The sequence below is a fragment of the Melopsittacus undulatus genome, assembly GCF_012275295.1.
Source record: "Melopsittacus undulatus isolate bMelUnd1 chromosome W unlocalized genomic scaffold, bMelUnd1.mat.Z SUPER_W_unloc_2, whole genome shotgun sequence".
In the NCBI taxonomy this organism is placed as follows: Eukaryota; Metazoa; Chordata; class Aves; order Psittaciformes; family Psittaculidae; genus Melopsittacus; species Melopsittacus undulatus.
In genome coordinates, this window is record NW_022993944.1 from 1,809,344 (window position 1) to 1,829,534 (window position 20,191).

Genomic DNA, 20,191 nt, shown 5'->3' on the forward strand with positions numbered 1-20,191 from the left:
TCTGCCTTGCCCGTCGGCTCGGTTGCTTTGAGTCACGGGGTGTACCATCTCCTCGGCAGCAAGGGAATTCTTCAGGAGAACAGCTGTTTCGGGATTTCTGCCTGTTTATATAGGCTTCCCACTTTGCAGCTTTAACTAATGGGGCAAAGCAAGACACAGTTAGTACTTCCCTTCTGCACTTTATAGCCAAGATTTCAGCCACAAAGGGGACTGGTTCATTGGAATGGTAACAATAACATTGAGGGTTTATTCCTTTGGCAAAAATTTCCCACCACTCATGGGATTCTTGAATAATTTCTTGTTTAGACTCTAATTGTTTTAGTTTCCACTCAGTGAGAGTTCTTTGGATTTTCCAACACTGTGTGCAAACTCCTATTGGAGGGTATCCACATTCACAGTGTGTCCACCATTTATCCTGGCATACCTTACATCTAAAACAAGCAAATGGATAACAATTGCAATTCAAATCATTACACCTAATTCGTATATCTAGAGTACATATATTATTTACATCAGCATATCTTCTATATTCACTATTGTGTGGTTGCATATGTCTAGCAATTTCCTTCAACACATTTTATATGCTTCCATATATAATAGATAGGAAAAGAAATAATTATAGCAAATATAAACAGCAATACACACTTTACACCAAAAGGTAATGCAGAAAAAAAATCAAATAAAGTCTCTATCATTTCGTTATCTTTTCAGGGTTATCTTGGTGTCACCTGGAGTACTGATTACTTTCCAGTGGGGTCTTGTCACTGGGCCTTTAATGCGACTGGCATGAGTCCATCCACGCTCAGCAGTCCGAACAGCTGTTTCTGTTGTAAGCAAAACAAGATAAGGTCCCTCCCAATTGGGTTTTAGGGTTTCTTCCTTCCACACTTTAATTAATATCCAATCCCCAGGTTTAACATTGTGAATTTTTAAGTCCAACGGGGGTCGTTGCACAATCAGTCCATGTTCCCAAAGCTTGTTATGATGTTTTGCTAATTGTGAAACATATTCATTAATCACACGGTCTCGAATTGAAACATTTGTTTGTGGGCTTTCAATTCTATAAGACATTCCATACACCATTTCAAACGCTGATATTCCTACATCTGCTCGGGGTCTGGTTCTGAGAATTAATAGTGCCATGGGTAGGCACTTAATCCATGATAATTTGGTTTCTATCATTAATTTAGTCAAAATAGTTTTAATTTCTCCATTCATCCTTTCAACTTTTCCTGAACTTTGTGGATGCCATGGTGTATGGTATTTCCACTTAATACCCAAGCTTTCTGTCAGATCTCTAACAATTTTTGACACAAAATGTGTTCCTCTGTCCAAGTCGATTACTTCAGGTACTCCATATCGAGGTATAACGTGTTCAAGTAACACTTTAGTGACTTGGTTAGCGGTTGCCCTGGAGGTAGGAAAAGCCTCAACATAATGTGTTAAATGATCCACCATTACTAATAAATATTTGTTACGCCCTACCCTAGGTAGTTCAGTAAAATCTACTTGTATGTGTGAGAAAGGTCTGTATGCTGGGGAACGTCCTCCAAGAGGTCTTTGTCTCATGTTGTTTCGATTAACCTTTTGACAGGTCTCGCAGGCTGCTGTGACTGTCTTTGCTATATTATATACGCCTATACAGGTAAACTGTTGATTGAAATGATCAACTAACGCCTGGGTTCCCCAGTGTGTTTTACTGTGTATTTTTGAAAATATTTCAAGTGCTATGCCCTTCGGCAAGACTTCTCTCCCATCTGGCAATATGTATTTCCCATCTTGTTCCTTAGCTCCCATTTGTTCTAGTTTTTCCTTTTCTGCAGACTCAAAACTCAAATTTTTACTAACAGGTACTTGTTGCATAGTCAAAATCATACTATAATTGCCTGCCACTCGTTTTGCTTCTGTATCAGCTGCATTATTTCCCCTAACTTGATAACTTGTACCTCGCTGGTGTCCCTTTATATGTACAACTGCTATTTTATTTGGCATTTTCAATGCCCCCAGAACTCGCCGAATTAATTCCGGGTGTATCAGTTCTTTTCCCTGTGAGTTAACAAATCCTCTTTCCTCCCATATTTTTCCAAAAGTGTGTACTACTCTGAACGCATAACGTGAGTCTGTATATATAGTTCCATCCTTTCCCTTCAGTGACACTAATGCTTTCCACAATGCATATAGCTCACAGGCTTGAGCCGACCAGCTGGCACTCAGGGGGCCTGATTCTATTGTCTTAAATTTTCCTTTTTCCAACTTAACGATGGCATATCCGGACAATCGTTTACCTTCCACTATTCGTGATGACCCATCTATAAATAATACTTCTCCACATTGTAGTTCTTCTTCTTCTAAGTCTGGCCTAATGCGCGTTTGTTGTTCAATTGTTTGAAAACAATTGTGCAATAGTTCATTACCTTCTCCTGGGTACAAAAATTCAGCAGGGTTAACTGCTCCAATAGTTTTTAAAGATAGTTTAGGGGATTCTATAAGTATTCCCTCATACTTTAATAATCGGCTATCTATAAGCCATTTTTCTGCTTTTTGTTGTAACACTCCCCTGATGTTATGAGGCGCATATAAGACAACTTCCCCATTAAAAGTAATGCGATTCGTTTCCTCAAGTAATAAGGCAGCAGCAACAATGATTTGTAAACAACTCGGCCAACCCCTGCTCACAGGGTCCAACAGCTTTGATAGGTATGCCACCGGTTTCTTTTGTCCGGCCCGTTCCTGAGTTAATACTCCGAATGCCGTTCCTTCATGTATGTTAACAAATAAATGGAATGGCCGTTTTAAATCTGGGAGACTTAAAACTGGTGCTTGACTTAGCTCCCTTTTGAGACTGGCAAACTGCTCTTGATCCTGAGGAGTCCACTTGGGTATTTTGTCTTTAGACAGTTGTTCATATAAGAATTTAACTTTAAAGCTGTAGTTCTCTATCCATTGCCTACAATACCCAAATAGCCCTAATGCCTGCCGAATTTGCCTCTTAGTGACAGGCATAGGTAATTCCAGAATTCCTTTAATACGCTCTGGATCTAATATCTTCTGGCCGTTAAACAGATAATGTCCCAGATATTTCACTTTTTCCTCCACAAATTGTAACTTTTCTTGTGATACCCGTAGTCCCTTTTGTGCAAGAAAGTTTAGGAGTCGAATGGTTTCTTTTCTTACATTCTCCTTATTATTCCCCGCTATGAGCAGATCATCTACATACTGTAACAGCACATTACCCGTTTGTACCTGATATTCTATTAAGAGCTCTTCCAGGGCCTGTCCAAACAGATTAGGGGATTCAGTGAACCCTTGGGGGAGCACGGTCCATCTCAATTGCTGCCTCCGGCCCATCTCTATGTCTTCCCATTCAAAGGCAAAATAATCACGGCATTCTTCTGCCAGTGGACAGGCCCAAAAAGCATCCTTTAAATCAATCACACTATACCAGGAATTATGGGGTCCTAGTTTGCTTAGCAATGTGTATGGATTTGCTACTACAGGGAACCGAGTGATAGTTCTTTTGTTTATTTCCCTTAAATCATGTACGAGCCGATATTTCCCATTTGGTTTCTTTACAGGCAAAATGGGGGTGTTAAAGGGTGACATACAAGGCTCTAAGATTCCTTGTGCTAACAATCGATCAATTTCTGGCTTTAATCCTCTCCGTCCTTCTAGGGATATGGGATATTGCCTTACCCTCACAGGTATGTGGGGTTCAGAAATTTGGATTTTAATCGGTGGAATTTCCAGTCTACTAATTGTGTCCGGAGAGTACCAGACATTGGGGTTAATTTGTTTTTGATCATCCACGGTCAAAGGATAAGCAGACACTGTCAACTCTTGATTTTTCACTTTAATTTCTAATTGCAATTCAACAATTAAATCTCGTCCTAACAGATTAAATTCTGCTTCAGGGACGAGCAAGAGTTCACCCATTCCAAATTTATTTTCAGTTTCGAGTACCACATTTTTGATTTTACTTACTTTAAAGGGTTCTCCTTTTGCCCCAATTACTTGTACTTTTTCAGGGGAAACTTTACATCCCTCAGGTATTTGCTTAATAGTTGATTTCTCAGCCCCAGTGTCTACTAAAAAGGTGAACTATTGTTTATGGGGACCTATTTTTAATTTTATCAAGGGCTCATGATGACTCCGGTCCCCTAAGATATAGAGCCCCTGACTCTCCTATTCCGTTTTCAATATTTCCTCATCCCTGATCCTTTCTCTGCAATTCTTCTTTATATGTCCCTTCTTTCCACAGTAAAAACAATATCTCTGTTCCTTTTCTACTACTACGTTCCCTTGTTTCGTCCTAGCAGATTTGTGTTCACCAGTTCGCCCTTTGCGATCCTCTCTGACTGCTGCTACCATCATTTTTACTTGTCGCTTGCTGCTCTCTTCTTCCCGCCTTACGTAGACTTTCTGAGCTTCCCTCAATAATTCATCCAACCCTCTATTCTGCCAGTCTTCTAACTTTTCAATCTTCTTTCTGATATCTTCCCATGATTTTGCCACAAACTGAGTTTTGAGGAGCGCTCACCCTAAAGGGTCGTCTGGATTTACCCCAGAGTACAGCTGAAGGGCTTTCCTCAGTCGTTCCAGCCACTCAGTAGGGCTTTCATCTTTCTTTTGCATTTCATTAAATGCTTTATTGATATTTTGGCCATGGGGTACTGCTTCTCTAATTCCCTGAATTACTATAGTTCTCAGGTCCTGCATATGAGTTCTATGCAACGGATCCTGATTATCCCAATTAGGTCTTTGGAGTGGCCATTTAATATCTGCTTGAGGTCCCTGGGCATGCTGAGCATCCCACAGTCTCATTCCTGCTCGTCTAATCATATCTCTTTCCTCGGTAGTAAATAATTGACCAAGGATAGATTGCATCTCATCCCAAGTATAAAGGTTTGGTCCCAAAAATTGATCTAGTCTTTCTGCCACTCCGAGTGGGTACTCAGTTAAGTTTCCCATCTCGGTTCTTTTAAAATCTCGTAGGTCAGCTGAGTTTAAGGGTATGGAAATATATCCGATCAGAGGTTGAGGTCCCCCCATGGGTATTTCCCTTAGGGGGTACATCTGAGCTGCCCCTTTTTGACTTCTAGTTACGCGTCTAGGAGGAGGGGGAGACCCTTGTTCTGATTCTGGTGGGGGAGTGGGTGCTCTGGGGACCTCTGGAGAGGCTGCGGGAACAGGAGGAGGAATGTAAGGAGGGGGGGTTAGAAGGGTTTCGTCTAACTCTTCCTTCTTTTTCTTTTGTTTAGTTTTTATTTCATTCAGTGGATAAAGTCTAGCTCCCGGTCTTTCTAGCCACACTTCCGCATATTGACTCTCCTCCGGGTTAAGGAGTTTTTTATTATTAACCCAGAGGTTTAATTGCTGTCTTACCCAATCTTCTTCTGACCCATAGACTGGCCAAAAGACATTTTTAGAAATCTTCTTCCCTCCCCATATCTTAGTACAGTATTCTATCATTTTCTGCTTATCTTTCCCTAGGGTTCCAGGGAAATATCTCCAATTATCTAAGATATATGCCAGAGGGGTATTCTTAGGTACAGTGGGTACCCTTCCCATGGCAGTCGAAGGCTTGCTGCCCTTCGCCCCCATCTTCTGGAATATCCACAAACATACACTCACTCACTCCCCCTTGTTCCTGGCCCAGTCCCTCGCGGGAGATGGAAAACGCAGTACTTAAGGGTCCACACTCGCTTGGTTCAGTATATCGAACCTCTCATTCGTTATATTCCAGGAAACCCAATCCCGCCCGAACGGCAAACCCGCGAACAATTTTGCCGTGAACAATTTCGCTCTGTGAATAATTTCGCAATATACTTACGCGTCCTGCGTCTTCGTCCGGACTCCCGTGCACAGAATCTTTATGGGATTTTACCGGTTTCTCCTTTGCTCATTATTCTAGATTTTAGGTTCGTTGGTAAGGTTGGGGTAAGCTGTTGGTCGCGGGGCCGCAAAATGTCGCGGGGCGCCTCCCTGGAGGACCAAAGCCCACCGTTCCTTATCCGAGTCACGGCACCAGAAATTGTTATAAATTGAGACCACAATGGATCATAATCCAATTAGAATTTTATTAATTATAGCAAGTAGAATATGAGCAAAAACAGCGCTGGACGACAGGGGAGTCTGCGCTCCGCCAACTGCCGTACTGAGCAGTTCAAACAGCCCCTTTTTATACATCTTTACTTCCTGTTTCTGTCAGTTCCTGGGCCTCTGGTGGTTATCTTATCTTGCGCAAGCAGTGTTTGGTGGCTGTTTGCATAAGCGATTTCCTGGGCATCTGGCGGTGATCTTATCAGTGTCTGTTGGCTGTTCTTTAAATTGGGCTTAACATAAATCTTAATAAACAATACCCTAGTCTATAGTTTCTCACAATCTGCGAGCATGTCAGCGCCCGAGGATTGAGGGGTCGTATCGCCCTGCTGCCGATCTTCCGGGCTAATGAAGTCGGCACAGTCTGGGGGGGGCAAAGTCTGTGTGGCTGCCCCGACTCCTAACTTTGGGGTGGCCATCAAACACTCCCTTGCTGCCTTCCAGGTTTTCTGCTCTTGCTGGGCCTTTTGCAGAGCCTGGATGACTCTCCCCCATGACTTAAGATGTTTCCCACTACCTGAGGACATCATCTCCTCAGCTAATGCATTAGTACATTTATCCCAAGATTCTGGGTGGAGAATATCCACCGGTTGGGCAATAACCCCAATTTTCACAAGTCTCTCAACAACGAGAGTAAAATCTTTAGGTTTACAATCAATATCCCACTGCTTATGTAATTCTGATACGACCTTCACAAGAGCTTCCATCCTTGCGGGTCCGGGAGCATCCTCCCTCTGCCGGGCTGGTCCAGCCACTCCGGCCACCGTTCACCCGTCCAGGTGATTCCCGACCCCCTGGGTTCCTGACTATCAGGCTTCCCAGGTTCACTTGGGTTCCCTGCTGTTGGGCCTCCCAAGTGTCCGCCGGGTACCTGCCTTCCAGCTTCCCGGGTTTCGGCACCACTTGTTGCCTTTGCAAGGCGTGACGACCTGGTTCAGGAACAGCGCGACGGCCCCCCTTTGGGCCGCTCGGTCCAAATGCTCACAGACACCAATGTGGTGGACGGCAAATGGCGTTTATTGAGAGAGAGCATGGTGTTATATAGCCTAGGTTTACGATGTCATTTCCGTCTGCTTGCATTGTAAAATTGGTATCATCACCTAAATGCTATTGGCTACCTGGAGAGGGGTCTTATCTTTCCATACAGCATGATATCTTCTGGCCGCCAGGCCCTATCTGCCTACAAAACCAAGATATTTTTTGGTGCCCAATGTGGGGCCCAAGGGTTTGAGATAAGAACAGATCTGAGCAGATTTATGGTCTCTTGTCACAATGCTGATTTATTGGCTCTTAGAATTTTTTCTCTGGATCTCACAGTTTCAGGATTTTGCCAGGTACTTTAAGTATGGATTAGCTGCATTCGTGTTTATCAACCATGGCACTTGGGCTAAAGTTTTTGTTTCACTGTACTTTATGTCAGAGGCTTGTAATACAGCGGGGCTCCGGCAGCAGGGGGGATGGACGTGGCCGTGGACTTGGACTTGTACCAGGCCATCCCACTGCTCTTCACTGTCCTTGTCCTTGTCCTCGCCTTCATCTGCGTGAGGCTGCGTGAAGCTGGGAAGGAGCGGCCCCGGGAGCTGCCGGCGGCTGAGGCTGCCAGGGAGAGCGGCTCTGGGAACCAAACAGCTGTGGCAGAGCAGCGGGAGCAGGCGGGGGAGGAGCAGAGAGAAGCGGTAGCTGAGCAGCGGAAGCAGGCAGCGGAGGAACTGAGTCCCGCCGCCATTCCGAACCCCACAGCGGCCGAGAGTATCTCCCGGAAGTCGCCCGCCAAGACCCAGGAGGATGCAGGAGACCACGCAGCACTTCCCAGCAAGGCAGTGGAGGAACCGAGTCCCGCCACCATTCCGAACGCCGCGACGGCCGAGAGTATTCCTCGGAAGACGCCCGCCGAGCCCCAGCAGGATGCAGGAGACCATGCAGCACTTCCCAGCAAGGCAGAGGAGGAAGATCTGGACTCGGGAGAAGAGAAGCTGGTGGTGGGAGAATTGGCAGCACAGGCAGCTGAGAGTTCTGACGGTTATGAATGGTTTTTGGGTGCCCTTGGGACCTGCTTGCTGATTGTGATAGGGATCAACATGGTGGTACACACACAGAGTGTGTTCCATCCACAACCATTTTGTCTGATCCCAAAAGTTAAGCAGAGTCAGGTTTGGGTCTTGTCTAAGGTTAGACAAGTATATAGGAGCACCAGGAGACTGTCCCCAAGGCTGGACAATCATGAGTGGCAGGGCATGTGGGACAGTATGGCCAAGTATCTGGTCCACTGGCCCCTCCAGTGCTTTGGAAGCATTGGAAGTGGAAGGCAGCTGTATGGAGTCCCCAGCAGGAAGCTGTAGAACTGCTGAAGGGGACAGTGAATGATTTTGAGCCTGGTGGGCCCAGATACTTCAGGTCATCATTCCAGAGATGCAACATAGAGCTTGACTCATGATCGAGGGGTGGACTTAAGAGTGATGGTGTATTGAAAATGTGGGATCTGGGCATGACGTGAATGGTATGGAATAAGGGGTGGATAATGTCATGGATTGAGCAGTAGAAGTCATTTTTTCTCCTTCTTGTAGCTGGTGCAGTGCTGTGTTTTGACTTCTGGGCTGGGAACAGTTGCTTGATAGCGAGCATGTTTTGAGGGTGTTTTTTTTCAAGGCCTTTTCTGAGCATGTGCTCTGCTGGGGAGGAGGGGACGCTAGGAGGAAGGAGAGACAGGACACCTGACCCAGGCTAGCCAATGAGGTATTCCATACCATAGCACGTGATGCCCAGGATGCACCTGGGGGAGAGAGCTGGAAGGGTGGAGCTCTGTGAAAATGGAGGAGGGAGCACGCGGTGCTCGGCCGGGCAGGGTGGAGTGAGTTATGGGTCGGTGGCTGGTGGGGTGTTGTATTCTTTTCGCTTGTTGTTTGCTGTATCATTATTATTTGTAGTAGTAATGGCAGTAGTGATTTGTGTTGTGCCTTAGCAATTAACCCGTTCTTATCTCAACCCGTGGGGGCTACATTCTTTGGATTCTCCTTCCTAACTCTCCAGGAGTTGGGGGAGCAAGGGGAGGAGTGAGTGAGAGTACTGTGAGGATTTGGTTTAAACCACGACAGAAGTGTAACTTGGTATTTAGCAACACATTAATAATGTGGGTGTTTTACTCTCAAAAATACATTTTGGATTGTTTTGCTCTGGATTTTGTACTGGATCTCCAGTAGCTCTCAAGTCATGGAATTCTTTCCTCAGTGGAAGATGTAGCAAAACTTTTTTTTTAATAAGTTTTAAAACATTCCATCTCCTTCCCTTTTCCCCCTGTGCCCTGTCCTTGGAAGTTCACTAAATCTTCTCAAAGCACCTTTCCACTCAGTTTTATTTTTATTATCTCTTCAGCTTAAATGATGGAGATGGGACTGCAGGGGCTGGTAGGTACAATGTACTGCTGCACATCGTCATCATTGCAGCCACTGGAGGAAATGTTCTTCTCCAAAATGCCTTTCTAAAATGAGATCATTCTTTTGCCTTTTTTAAATCTCCATTTTAGCCCAGGTATATCCTGTTTGTAGTCTCTTTAAATTGAAAACAAATATTTAGTATTTTTTCAAAACCATTAGTGCTTTTTAATGGGATATTATATTTTTGTAGTTAATACCTTCTTTTAATGGCCCATGAGCCTGGAAAAGTGACATCAGTGCCAAAAATGCCTAGGGAGTGTTAGTGCAAATATAGTAATGTGGGGAGATGTATATTCTTCACTTCCTGCAATACACAGAACCACTGTAGACGAATTTCAGTGTCACTGGTGCTTAAAGCCTGAGCTCAAAATGTTGCTAGTTTGTGTATGTAATCAAAGATAAATGAATATCTGCTAAATTTTTGTAAGTCACAGGGTGCTTTTGTGATGGAGCTTATTTCTGAATAAATACCAGGTGTGCTAGTGCAGCAGCTGGGCTCAGATTGGTGCAGTTTGAGTCATTTCTGTGGTGAGCTGTAGTGCATGACTTATGTTGTGCAACATTTGTGTGAAAAGCTGGATACTTGTTTCTATTTTAATACAAAATTGAACATGCTGCCTCACAACTTGATCAGTTGCAAATTGTCAGAAGATCAGTTCATTTTAGGAATAGCTTCCTGATCATGAAGTGCATGTTCAGAACAAATTGACAGTCAAGGCAGGGGACCCCCAAAAGAGAGATGAGATTTCAGACTTTAGGAGGAAAAGAATGTCTGTAGAAATATATAGGGTTTATTTTTTTTCAGTTCTCTTACACTTAAGCTGCTGCTTTCTTTTTGTACAGTAAATTGATACAACAGCAGAGCTTGTCCATGAGTCCCCTTCAAGTTAAATCCCCTGTGTTCTGTTCTCTGTGCAAAACACAGCAAATTAGGTGTTGATTTTATAAAGTACAATTAGTTTGTTGGTATTTTTATGGGAAAGAGAAAATAGATGATTGCAAGAATAGGCTAAATATTCCAGTGTTATGGGTTCCTGAGGGCTGGCATGGTGCCATTGTATAGTTGCCTACAGCTTCTGAGGTACTAAATCATTTATTGTTCATAATTTTTTGTATTTAAAGGTAATGGCTGTCTCAGCTGTTGCTGGATTTGTTCTGGTTTGATTTACTGTGTTAGAATTAGCTTCCTGCTCATAGGATAAGGCTTCTATTATTTATACTATTGATGTACATCTATAGGGGCATGCATTTTGTTAAGAGGAAAAAATATCAACAGAAGGAGGTACTGCTTCTGGAGTATGTTTTCCTGTGTAAAAAAAGCTGCTCCCTACTTGGGGAAGAATATACAACTTGGATATGTTCCAGTCATTAAATGGTCTTTGGCAAATATCATTGCTATGCTATTCTTTGGAAATGGAGATCCTGTGTGATGCTGTAGGTCATCAGGCAGCAGATGTGTGTCCCTGGATTGTGAGCATCAGCCCTTAAAAAGGTCCACAGCTACACTGGCAGTGTCTGGCACCTGTGGAGTTACTTAGTGGAAGCAATATTTTATACTCAAGCTGCTGGCAAACATTTTCAAATATATGGCTTTTATGTTGCTCTGGACTTTTCTTTGTGGTTTGTTTTTTTCTCTTCAGTCCCTTAAGCATGTAAAACTATAATCCCTGCTAAATAAAAGTTCAGAGGATTATAAAGTTTATCCAACTGCTTTCCAGCTTGCAAGAGTTTTTTGTGGGAAGGAGGAAAATCCTATAAAACCTTCACTTTAATCACCGGTACCAAGTTATCCCCTTGCCCGTGCAGACAGGGCAGCTGGCTCACTGCTGCGCATCTTGTACATGGTTGAGCACCAGGTCTGGGAATCCTGCAGTAGTGCCCAAAACATGGCAGGGAGAACTGGGAGGTGACATGGTACTTCCAAGCTGATGTACCTGGTGTGCTTTGTCCTCTTCCACTTGATAGCAACAAAACCACCAGTTGAGATGTGAGGAAGAATCCTGCCTACATAATGCTCCAGTCAGTTTATGTAAGCTGTGTATAAGTGTCTGGTTGAGGTTTTATTCACCCATTGGTCCTTGAGAGAGTAATTCCCCTAATGGTACTTGATCCTTTTTTATATGGAAACATGTGACACCAGATCCCATCACTTTATGTGCAGAGTATTGCCCTCTATTATGTGCAGGCTGTGTGTACACCAGCAGAACAAATGGGTTCTTCTCCTTCTCCCACTGACTCTTATGAATTTTGTAAAGGATGTACTAATTCATAGAATCATAGAATGCTAATTGCTTTAAAGATTGATTTGGGTTTCAGTTATAGATAGTCTTCATGAAGACATGACAAAGTTTGATACCATCAGCCTTAAGGGATGAAGTTGACACCAAATTCAGATTTTGCCAGTTCTGTTTCATAAATCAGTACATAAGTGGTCCACGTTTACAGGTGACCTTCAGTGTGCAACTGGTCCCATCCAGTGTTCCTGGGCTAATTCATAATGGTAATTAGGGTTCATCAGTCCTGGACTCCCATGTCTAGCAATTGAGTTGGCAGCACAAGCACTTCAAATAAACAACTGTCAAGCAGAGACCATACCTGGTAGTGTTGTTATTGGCATAGAGTTGCCACACTGAGAGATTGCAAGCATTCTCGTTCTGATAATTTTGGTAATTTGTTTTCCTGTCCACAATTTGTTTCTTCCAGCTTCATACACTGATTCAAGAAACTGACCCTGGTGCAGATTACCGCATTGACCGAGCACTGAATGAGGCTTGCAAGTTGGTGATCCAGACTGCCTGCAGGCACATATGGTCTGGAGACCCAATGTAGGTGGCTCTTGGTTACAGCATATTTTGGTTTCTCTTGGGCACATGTGAAGCTTGTGTGGTTGACCAATACAGGTACTAAAACCTGTTGAGACTCCAAAATAGCAATTCATACAGGGTGGAAGGTGTGAACCTCTGTTAAGTCTTCAGCAGTATCACAGAGAAGTAATAGGCCTTGACAGGCCAGTTAAGCAAATCCATACTGCAGAGATAATTGTCTCTTTTATCTTCAGGTCTGATACATACTGTTTCCTCAGCCAGACTTCATATAAAATATACCTTATGCTTTTATGGTACATCAGACTTGCTGAGATAACTAAACCAGTGGAATTTAAGAGGGTAAAAATGTGGTATACAATTGGTTTAGATGTGATCTTTTTGAAGGAAGAGAAAGATCATCACTATATTTCTACATCTTAACTATGGCTCATTGGAAAGGCTGATTTGGCAACACGAACCATTACAAGGAAGCTCAGATGACTGTAACACTGTTGCCTAACTTTTTTATTCTGTTTGCACGATTCTGTCTTTCTGATGGAGCACTTGTATGCTGAGAAGATGGTAGAGGACTGTGAGCGTAGGCTCCTGGAGCTGCAGTATTTCATGTCTTGGGATTGGAAGTGAGTACTGTAAACCAAGATTTATCCTCACTTGATCCTTGTATTTAGCATTTGTATGTGTCCTGGGTTCAGCAGCAGCAGTCATTTTTCTCCTTCTTAGTAGCTGGTGCAGTGCTCTGTTTTTGACTTTCAGCCTGGGAAAAGTGCTGATAACACCGATGTTTTTAGTTGCTGCTTAGTAATGATTAGTCTGACCAAGGACTTTCTGAGTCTCCTGCTCTGTCAGGGAGGAGGGGAAGCCAGGATGAAGCAGAGACAGGACACAAGACCCAAACTAACCAAAGAGGTATTCCACACCACAGCACATCATGCCCACTACATAAACTGGGGCAGTTACCCAGAACAGAGATCACTGCTCAGTTCTGGCTGGGTATCAGTCGGTGGGTGGTGAGCGGTTGTATTCTCTTCCCTTGTTGTTTCCCTTCATCCACTAACAGTGGATGAAATGGTTCATAAACTCTGAGAGTTCAAAGACAGTCTCACCTCTTCCGTCATTTCAGCTGTGGAAAAACTGTCCCAGGGCCTCAAACAATTGAATGAAGATCTATCTGATATATCAAACTCCTCACGTGTACCAACACACATCTCAGCTATTTACAAAAGGCGTCCTACTGTTCGAGAGAGAAGATATAGAAGGTATACGCCATGGGCCACCCTATGGTTTTACCTGCAGGATCACAGAGAAGACATGAGGAAGTGGGATGGAAAACCTACTTCAGGTCTGGAGGAAGTGGTGCATGAATTGAAGAGGAAAACAAAGGGCAAGGATGATCATCCCATGAAAGCTGCAGCTTCGGTCTCTGGTGATCAGATTCCCAGATGGACTGGAAGAGCTGATTTTACTCCAGCTCCTGTGATAAAGAAGACTAAATCCTTTCTACATGACATAAGTGACCAGTGTAGTGATGACTATTAGAGGGGTCCTGCCTCCAGCCAGGTGGAGGTAGGGGACAATCATATTTACTGGAATGTGTGGATCAGATGGCCTGGCACATCAATCCCACAGAAGTATAAGGCTCTAGTAGATACCAGTGCACAGTGTACCCTGATGCCATCAAGCTCTCAAGGGGTGGAACCCATCTGTATTTCTGGAGTGCCAGGAGTTAATTGCACTGGAGACTGAAATCAGCCTGAACGGGAAGGAGTGGCAAAAACACACCGTTGTGAGTAGTCCAAAGGCTCCATGCAACCTTGGCATAGACTACCTCAGAAGAGGGTAGTTCAAAGACCCAAAAGGATACCAATGGGCTTTTGGTATTGTTGCTTTGGAGAAGGAGGAAATTGAGCAGCTGTCCACCTTGCCTGGCCTCTCAGAGGATTCTTATGTTGCAGGGTTCTTGAAGGCTGAAGAATAACAAGCACCAATCGTGATCACAACAGTGCTCTGGCAGCAATATTGCACCAACCGAGACTCCCTGATTCTCATCCATATATTCCCATCCAGTCTGATCTGCAGACTGGAGAGCCAAGGAGCAATCAAGCAGGACCTGCTCACCTTTTAATAGCTCAATATGGCCAGTGTGAAAGTCTAATAGAGAGTGGAGACTAACAGTAGACTGTCATGGCCTGAATGAAGTCACGCCACCACTGAGTGCTGCCATACCAGACATGCTAGAACTTCAGTATGAACTGAAGTTAAAAGAAGCCAAGTGGGATGGCACAACTGACATTGTCAATGCATTTTTCCAAATTCCTTTGTCAGCGGAGTGCAGGCCAAAGTTTGCTTCTACTTGAAGGGGTGTCCAGTACACTTGGAACTGACTGCCTCAGGGGTGAAACACAGCCCTACCATCTGCCATGGACTGATCCAGACTGCACTAGAAAAGGGGCAAGCTCCAGAACACCTGCAATACATTGATGACATTATCATGTGGGGCAATACAGTGGAAGATGTCTTTGAGAAAGGGAGGGAAATAATCCAAATCCTGCTGAGAGCCGGTTTTGCCATAAAACGGAGTAATGTCAAGGGACCTGCACAGGAGATTCAAATTTTGGGAATAAAATGGCAAGATGGACATAGATCCCCACAGATGTGATCAACAAGATAACAGCAATGTCTCCACCAACTCTTAAGAAAGAAACACAAGCTTTCTTGGGTGCTGTGGGGTTCTGGAGAATGCACATCCTAAATCACAGTCTGATTGTAAGCCCTCTCAGTCATGTGACCCAGAAAAAGAATGATTTCAAATGGGACCCTGAGCAACAACAAACCTTTGAGCAAATTAAATGAGAAATAGAATCACAGAATCATAGAAGAGTTAGGATTGGAAAGGACCTTAAAATCATCTAGTTCCAAACCCCTGCCATGGGCAGGGACACCTCACACAAAACCCTATCACCCAAGGCTTCATCCAGCCTGTCCTTGAACACTGCCAGGGATGGCGCATTCACTACCTCCCGGGGCAACCCATTCCAGTACCTCACCACCCTAACAGTAAAGAATTTCTTCCTTATATCCAGTCTAAACCTCTGCTGTTTAAGTTTCAACCCGTTACCCCTTGTCCTATCACTACAGTCCCTAATGAATAGTTCCTCACCAGCAACCCTGTAGGCCCCTTCAGATACTGGAAGGCTGCTATGAGGTCTCCATGCAGCCTTCTCTTCTCCAGGCTGAACAGCCCCAACTTTCTCAGCCTGTCTTCATATGGGAGGTGCTCCAGTCCCCTGATCATCCTCGTGGCTCTCCTCTGGACTTGTTCTAACAGTTCCATGTCCTTTCAATGTTGAGGACACCAGAACTGCACACAATACTCCAAGTGAGGTCTCATGAGAGCAGAGTAGAGGGGCGGGATCACCTCCTTCAACCTGCTGGTCACGCTTCTTTTGATGCAGCTCAGAATACGGTTGGCTTTCTGGGCTGCAAGCGTACACTGCCGGCTCATGTTCATTTTCTCATCGACCAACACCCCCAAGTCCTTCTCCGCAGGGCTGCACTGAATTTCCTTTTTGCCCAACCTGTAGCTGTGCCTGGGATTGCTCTGACCTAGGTGTAGAACCTTCCACTTGGCATGGTTAAACTTCATGATGTTGGCATCAGCCCACCTCACAAGCGTGTCAAGTTCCCTCTGGATGACATTCCTTCCTGTGGGGTTCTTAAAGAGCTAAGGCCACATAGTGAGCGATTCCGATACCCTGAGCCTTATTACTCTAAAGTAAGAAGATTCTTGGCAGGCATGAGCAAGGTCAGTTGTCTTGTTATGCCTCTGTAATTTTCCACTGAAAACGTGCAGAGAATGGTCTCTGCTAAGGTTGTAGTTTCCCGCTGTAATTTTAGAGTAAGGTATTTAATCACAATTATAACAAGTTATAAACATTAGCTTTGTAAACGCTAGTAACCTCTAGACTAACCAATTAGAGCTCCATATCCAGTGCTGTTACATAAGAAACCTAAGGGTGTAAGGGTATAAAAGGAGGACTTTATCTGAATCGCATGATCACATTGATCGTCTCCACGTTGTCCGTGTCTCCTTCATCAACAAGTGGTGCCCGAACAGGGACCCTCAAATCAGTAACCTTCACAGAGGGTTTGAAGTCCGATCGGGAACGAGGGGGCTGGACCCGACCAAAATCAGCATGGACCTGGCGCTGCGGAAGTCAGCTAGCTGCAAAGTTGGGATCTCGCCCTGATCAGGTGAGCGGCTGGGGAGGAGATGGGGCACTCGCTTTCCAAAGATGAACAGGCGGTAATGAAGCTCCTCCAACAAATTCTCTCTAAGAGAGGACTAGAATACGATAGTGCCACCTTAGAAAGGCTGTTAAAATGGTCCCAAGATTGTGGTCTTCTGCCCACTGTGCAGGCAGTGTTTGAAGTTTCTTCATTGGAACATATAGGACAGGTGCTGTGGGATGAAATCAGTAACGGGTCAAAGGAGGCCCCTAAATATTCTACTCTGTGGCAGTTAGTGAAAGACAATCTGTCTGAGATGAAGTCCAAATGGACGGCAGTGGCTTTGGTTTTAGTGGCCACCGTGCTGAGTGAGCAGCTGTCCAGATCTGGGGTTGATGGTGCAACAGCAATGGTTTTTTCGCCACTGGTTGTCCCATAGTCTACACCGACGAGGATCTCCGGGGGTCAGAAGGGGAAGGGGAAATCGAGTAAGAAGGGTCGTGCCTCCCTTCTTCTGCCACCACCACCACCGGCAAAGGCGACGGGCGACCGGTCATCCGACAGTGATGATCCTGAAGGGAAAGAGGATCCGGGACCCATCGATCTGGAACGGGAACCGGATCTCTACCCTTCATCACCTGACTCCGACACTGATTCGGGATCAAAATGTCTCGTTCATGTTGGACATCGGCAGTTAGAGATGAAGAAAAAATACAAGGAGCTGGTGGACAAGTTAACGATTTTGGGGGGAAATGTTAAAGATGAGGACTCCTCTGCTCCTGCGCTGCCTTCTTACAATCCGTTTTGGAAAGAGAGGTCGGGCAGTGTTACCCCGGTTGGAGGGGAGGGCAGGGGGAAAAATTCGGCGTATCAATGGCATGGCTTTATCAGGGATGCTATAGTGGATGGGGAATTTATGGCTATGAGACCATCCGCGTTCCCCCCCGTACTTACTACTCTGCAGGGGACGTATGAGTGGAAAGCTGTGGATATAAAAATAGTGAAAGAGGCCAGGCAAGCGGTAACTACATATGGGATAAAATCATCACCAAGGCAATTATTGCCCATATATTCTTGGCATATACACTTGCACCATATGATACAAGACTAATAGCTCAGATGTTACTCACCCTGCACTTACAGCTGAGCTTTTTTAACAGATGGGAATCTGCTTGTTACCAGGTGATTAATCACCAAGGTGATCCCTTGCTTGGGGTAACAATAGATGCTTTGCTGGGAAAAGGACCACTTGAGGATCCTCAAAGGCAAGCCCAATTGCCGAGGGACGTTCTAATTGCCTTGCAAGAGCAGGCTATTAAGGCATGGTTTGCCTTACCAAATGATAAGGAGACCCCAGGATTTCAAACGATTAAGCAGGGGCCGACAGAATCATACCAGCAATTTATATACAGGCTGGATGAAGCTCTGAGGAGACACCCTGATTTAAATGATGACATGAAGGGGAAATTACTAGACATAATGGCCTTTGATGGGGCGAATGATCAGACTAAGCAGATATTAAGTGCATTACCTAGAGGAACTCCCGCTGGCCAACTACTGGAAATGATTGAACGTATGGGCCCTAAGCAACAAGCAGCCTATATGGCTGAGGCTTTTGGTGTGGCTGTCCAACCACTTGTGCAAGGGAAAGAAAAGAAGGTAAAAGATAAAAGATGTTATAATTGTGGGAGGAAGGGACACACTCGACCGCAATGTCATTCCGGTCAGGGAAATCGAAAATGGTGCAATCAGTGTAACAAAGCTACACATAATACCTCCAAATGTAGGGCCCGGGAAACGGGAGATCGAGTGTTTGCCCTCGCGCTCAGACAAAAGTGCAGGGTGCTTGGACAGTCTCGCCTCAGCCACAGTTGGCAGTGCCGGAGTGGACGTGGCAACAGCAATAGATATCACGTTACTCGATACACAGGTGCGATTGGTTGACTCCGCGCTGCAGGGCCCATTGGGTCATGGGCTAAGTGTGCTGTTAATAGGTCGTTCCTCTGTATCGCGCAAATTTTTTTGTAGCAGGTCTAATCAATGCAGATTTTTGCAGGAACATTCAAACTATGGTGTATACCCTATGCCCTCCGGTAACAATTCCGAAGGGAGAGGAAATTGCGCAACTAGTACCATTTGAGGCAAAAGTACCATGTCAGGGAGAACGAGAACAAGGGTCAGGTGGTTTCGGTTCCACGGGTCAACCGGAAGTTCTGTTAGCCAAGGAAATTTTGAAAGGGAAACCTACGGAAATTGTTTGCTTGAGTCACTGCAATGGGCAGTCAATCAAGCTGTCCCCTATATTAGATACTGGAGTGGATGTAACGGTTATCCCAACACACAATTGGCCCTCCAATTGGCCTTTGAGTCCTGCACCTACCTCTATTATGGGGGTCGGTGGCTGCCAGCAGACATTAATTAGTCGGGATTTAATTTGCTGTACCTTCTCTGACGGTGGTACCGCAACCATAAAGCCATATGTTTTGAACCTCCCTGTAGCATTGATAGGACGAGATATGTTAAGTCAATTGCACACAAGATTGGTTACATCATCTTTTTAGGTGCGGTCACTGAAGAGCAGCCCCCTATCCTGAAACTAACTTGGCTAACAGAGAGGCCAGTCTGGATAGATCAGTGGCCACTTAGAGATGAATGGCTGCAAAAGGTACAGGGATTAGTGGACGAGCAATTGCAGGCAGGACATATAGTCCCGTCCACTAGTCCCTGGAACACCCCAGTGTTCACTATCCCTAAAAAATTGGGAAAGTGTTACATGATCTGAGAGCAGTTAATGTGGACATGCAGGATATGGGTGTGCTGCAGCCAGGGCTGCCCTCACCGACTATGATTCCAGAGGATTGGGAACTGCTGATAATCGATTTGAGAGACTGTTTTTTCACTATAAAACTTCATCCAGAGGACTGTGAAAAGTTTGCTTTTACGGTGCCTATCATCAACAAAAAGGCACCGGCAAAGCGATATCATTGGGTCGTTTTGCCACAAGGTATGAAGAATTCCCCCACAATTTGTCAGACATATGTGGCATGGGCACTAACTCCTTTGTGTAGACAGTATAGTGATATGTTAATTTATCAGTATATGGATGACATCCTGTTTGCAGCAAAAAATTTACCAGATGACATTTTAGTAATCATTACCACAGCATTGTGAACAAGAGGGTTGACTATTGCCCCTGAAAAAATTCAGCGACAAGCCCCCTGGAGCTATCCAGGGTGGCAGATAACTGGCAGTTCAATTAAGCCTCAAAAGGTCATTTTAACCAGTAAGATAGAAACTTTAACAGATGTTCAAAAGTTGATGGGAGATATTCAACGGGTTTGAACTGTTTGTGGAATCACCAATGATGACTTAGCACCACTGATGCCGTTGTTAGTTCAAGCAACAGAAGCTGACACCCTTGGGCAATTATCTGATTTCCAGAAAGAGGCTTTACAGAGAATCATAGACAAAATCGGTTTGGCGATGGTTTCCCGTAGAATCCATGATCTACTGATTTTGTTCTTTGTCCTCAATTCCAGTTTTCAGAATACCCACCTGTTTGGCATTATCGGCCAACTACCTGAGGGTCAGTTGTGAATATTAGAATGG

At 44.7% G+C, this 20,191-nt stretch overlaps 1 protein-coding gene across 1 annotated transcript in view; it reads left to right on the forward strand.

Moving 5' to 3' along the window:
- Positions 1 to 20,191, forward strand: part of LOC117438211 (Golgi apparatus protein 1-like) — a 78,415-nt gene that overhangs the window by 23,766 nt on the left and 34,458 nt on the right. Inside the window, 2 exon segments of the mRNA XM_034073701.1 lie at positions 12,234 to 12,357; positions 12,876 to 12,975. Coding sequence (XP_033929592.1) covers positions 12,234 to 12,357; positions 12,876 to 12,975 — 224 coding nt within the window.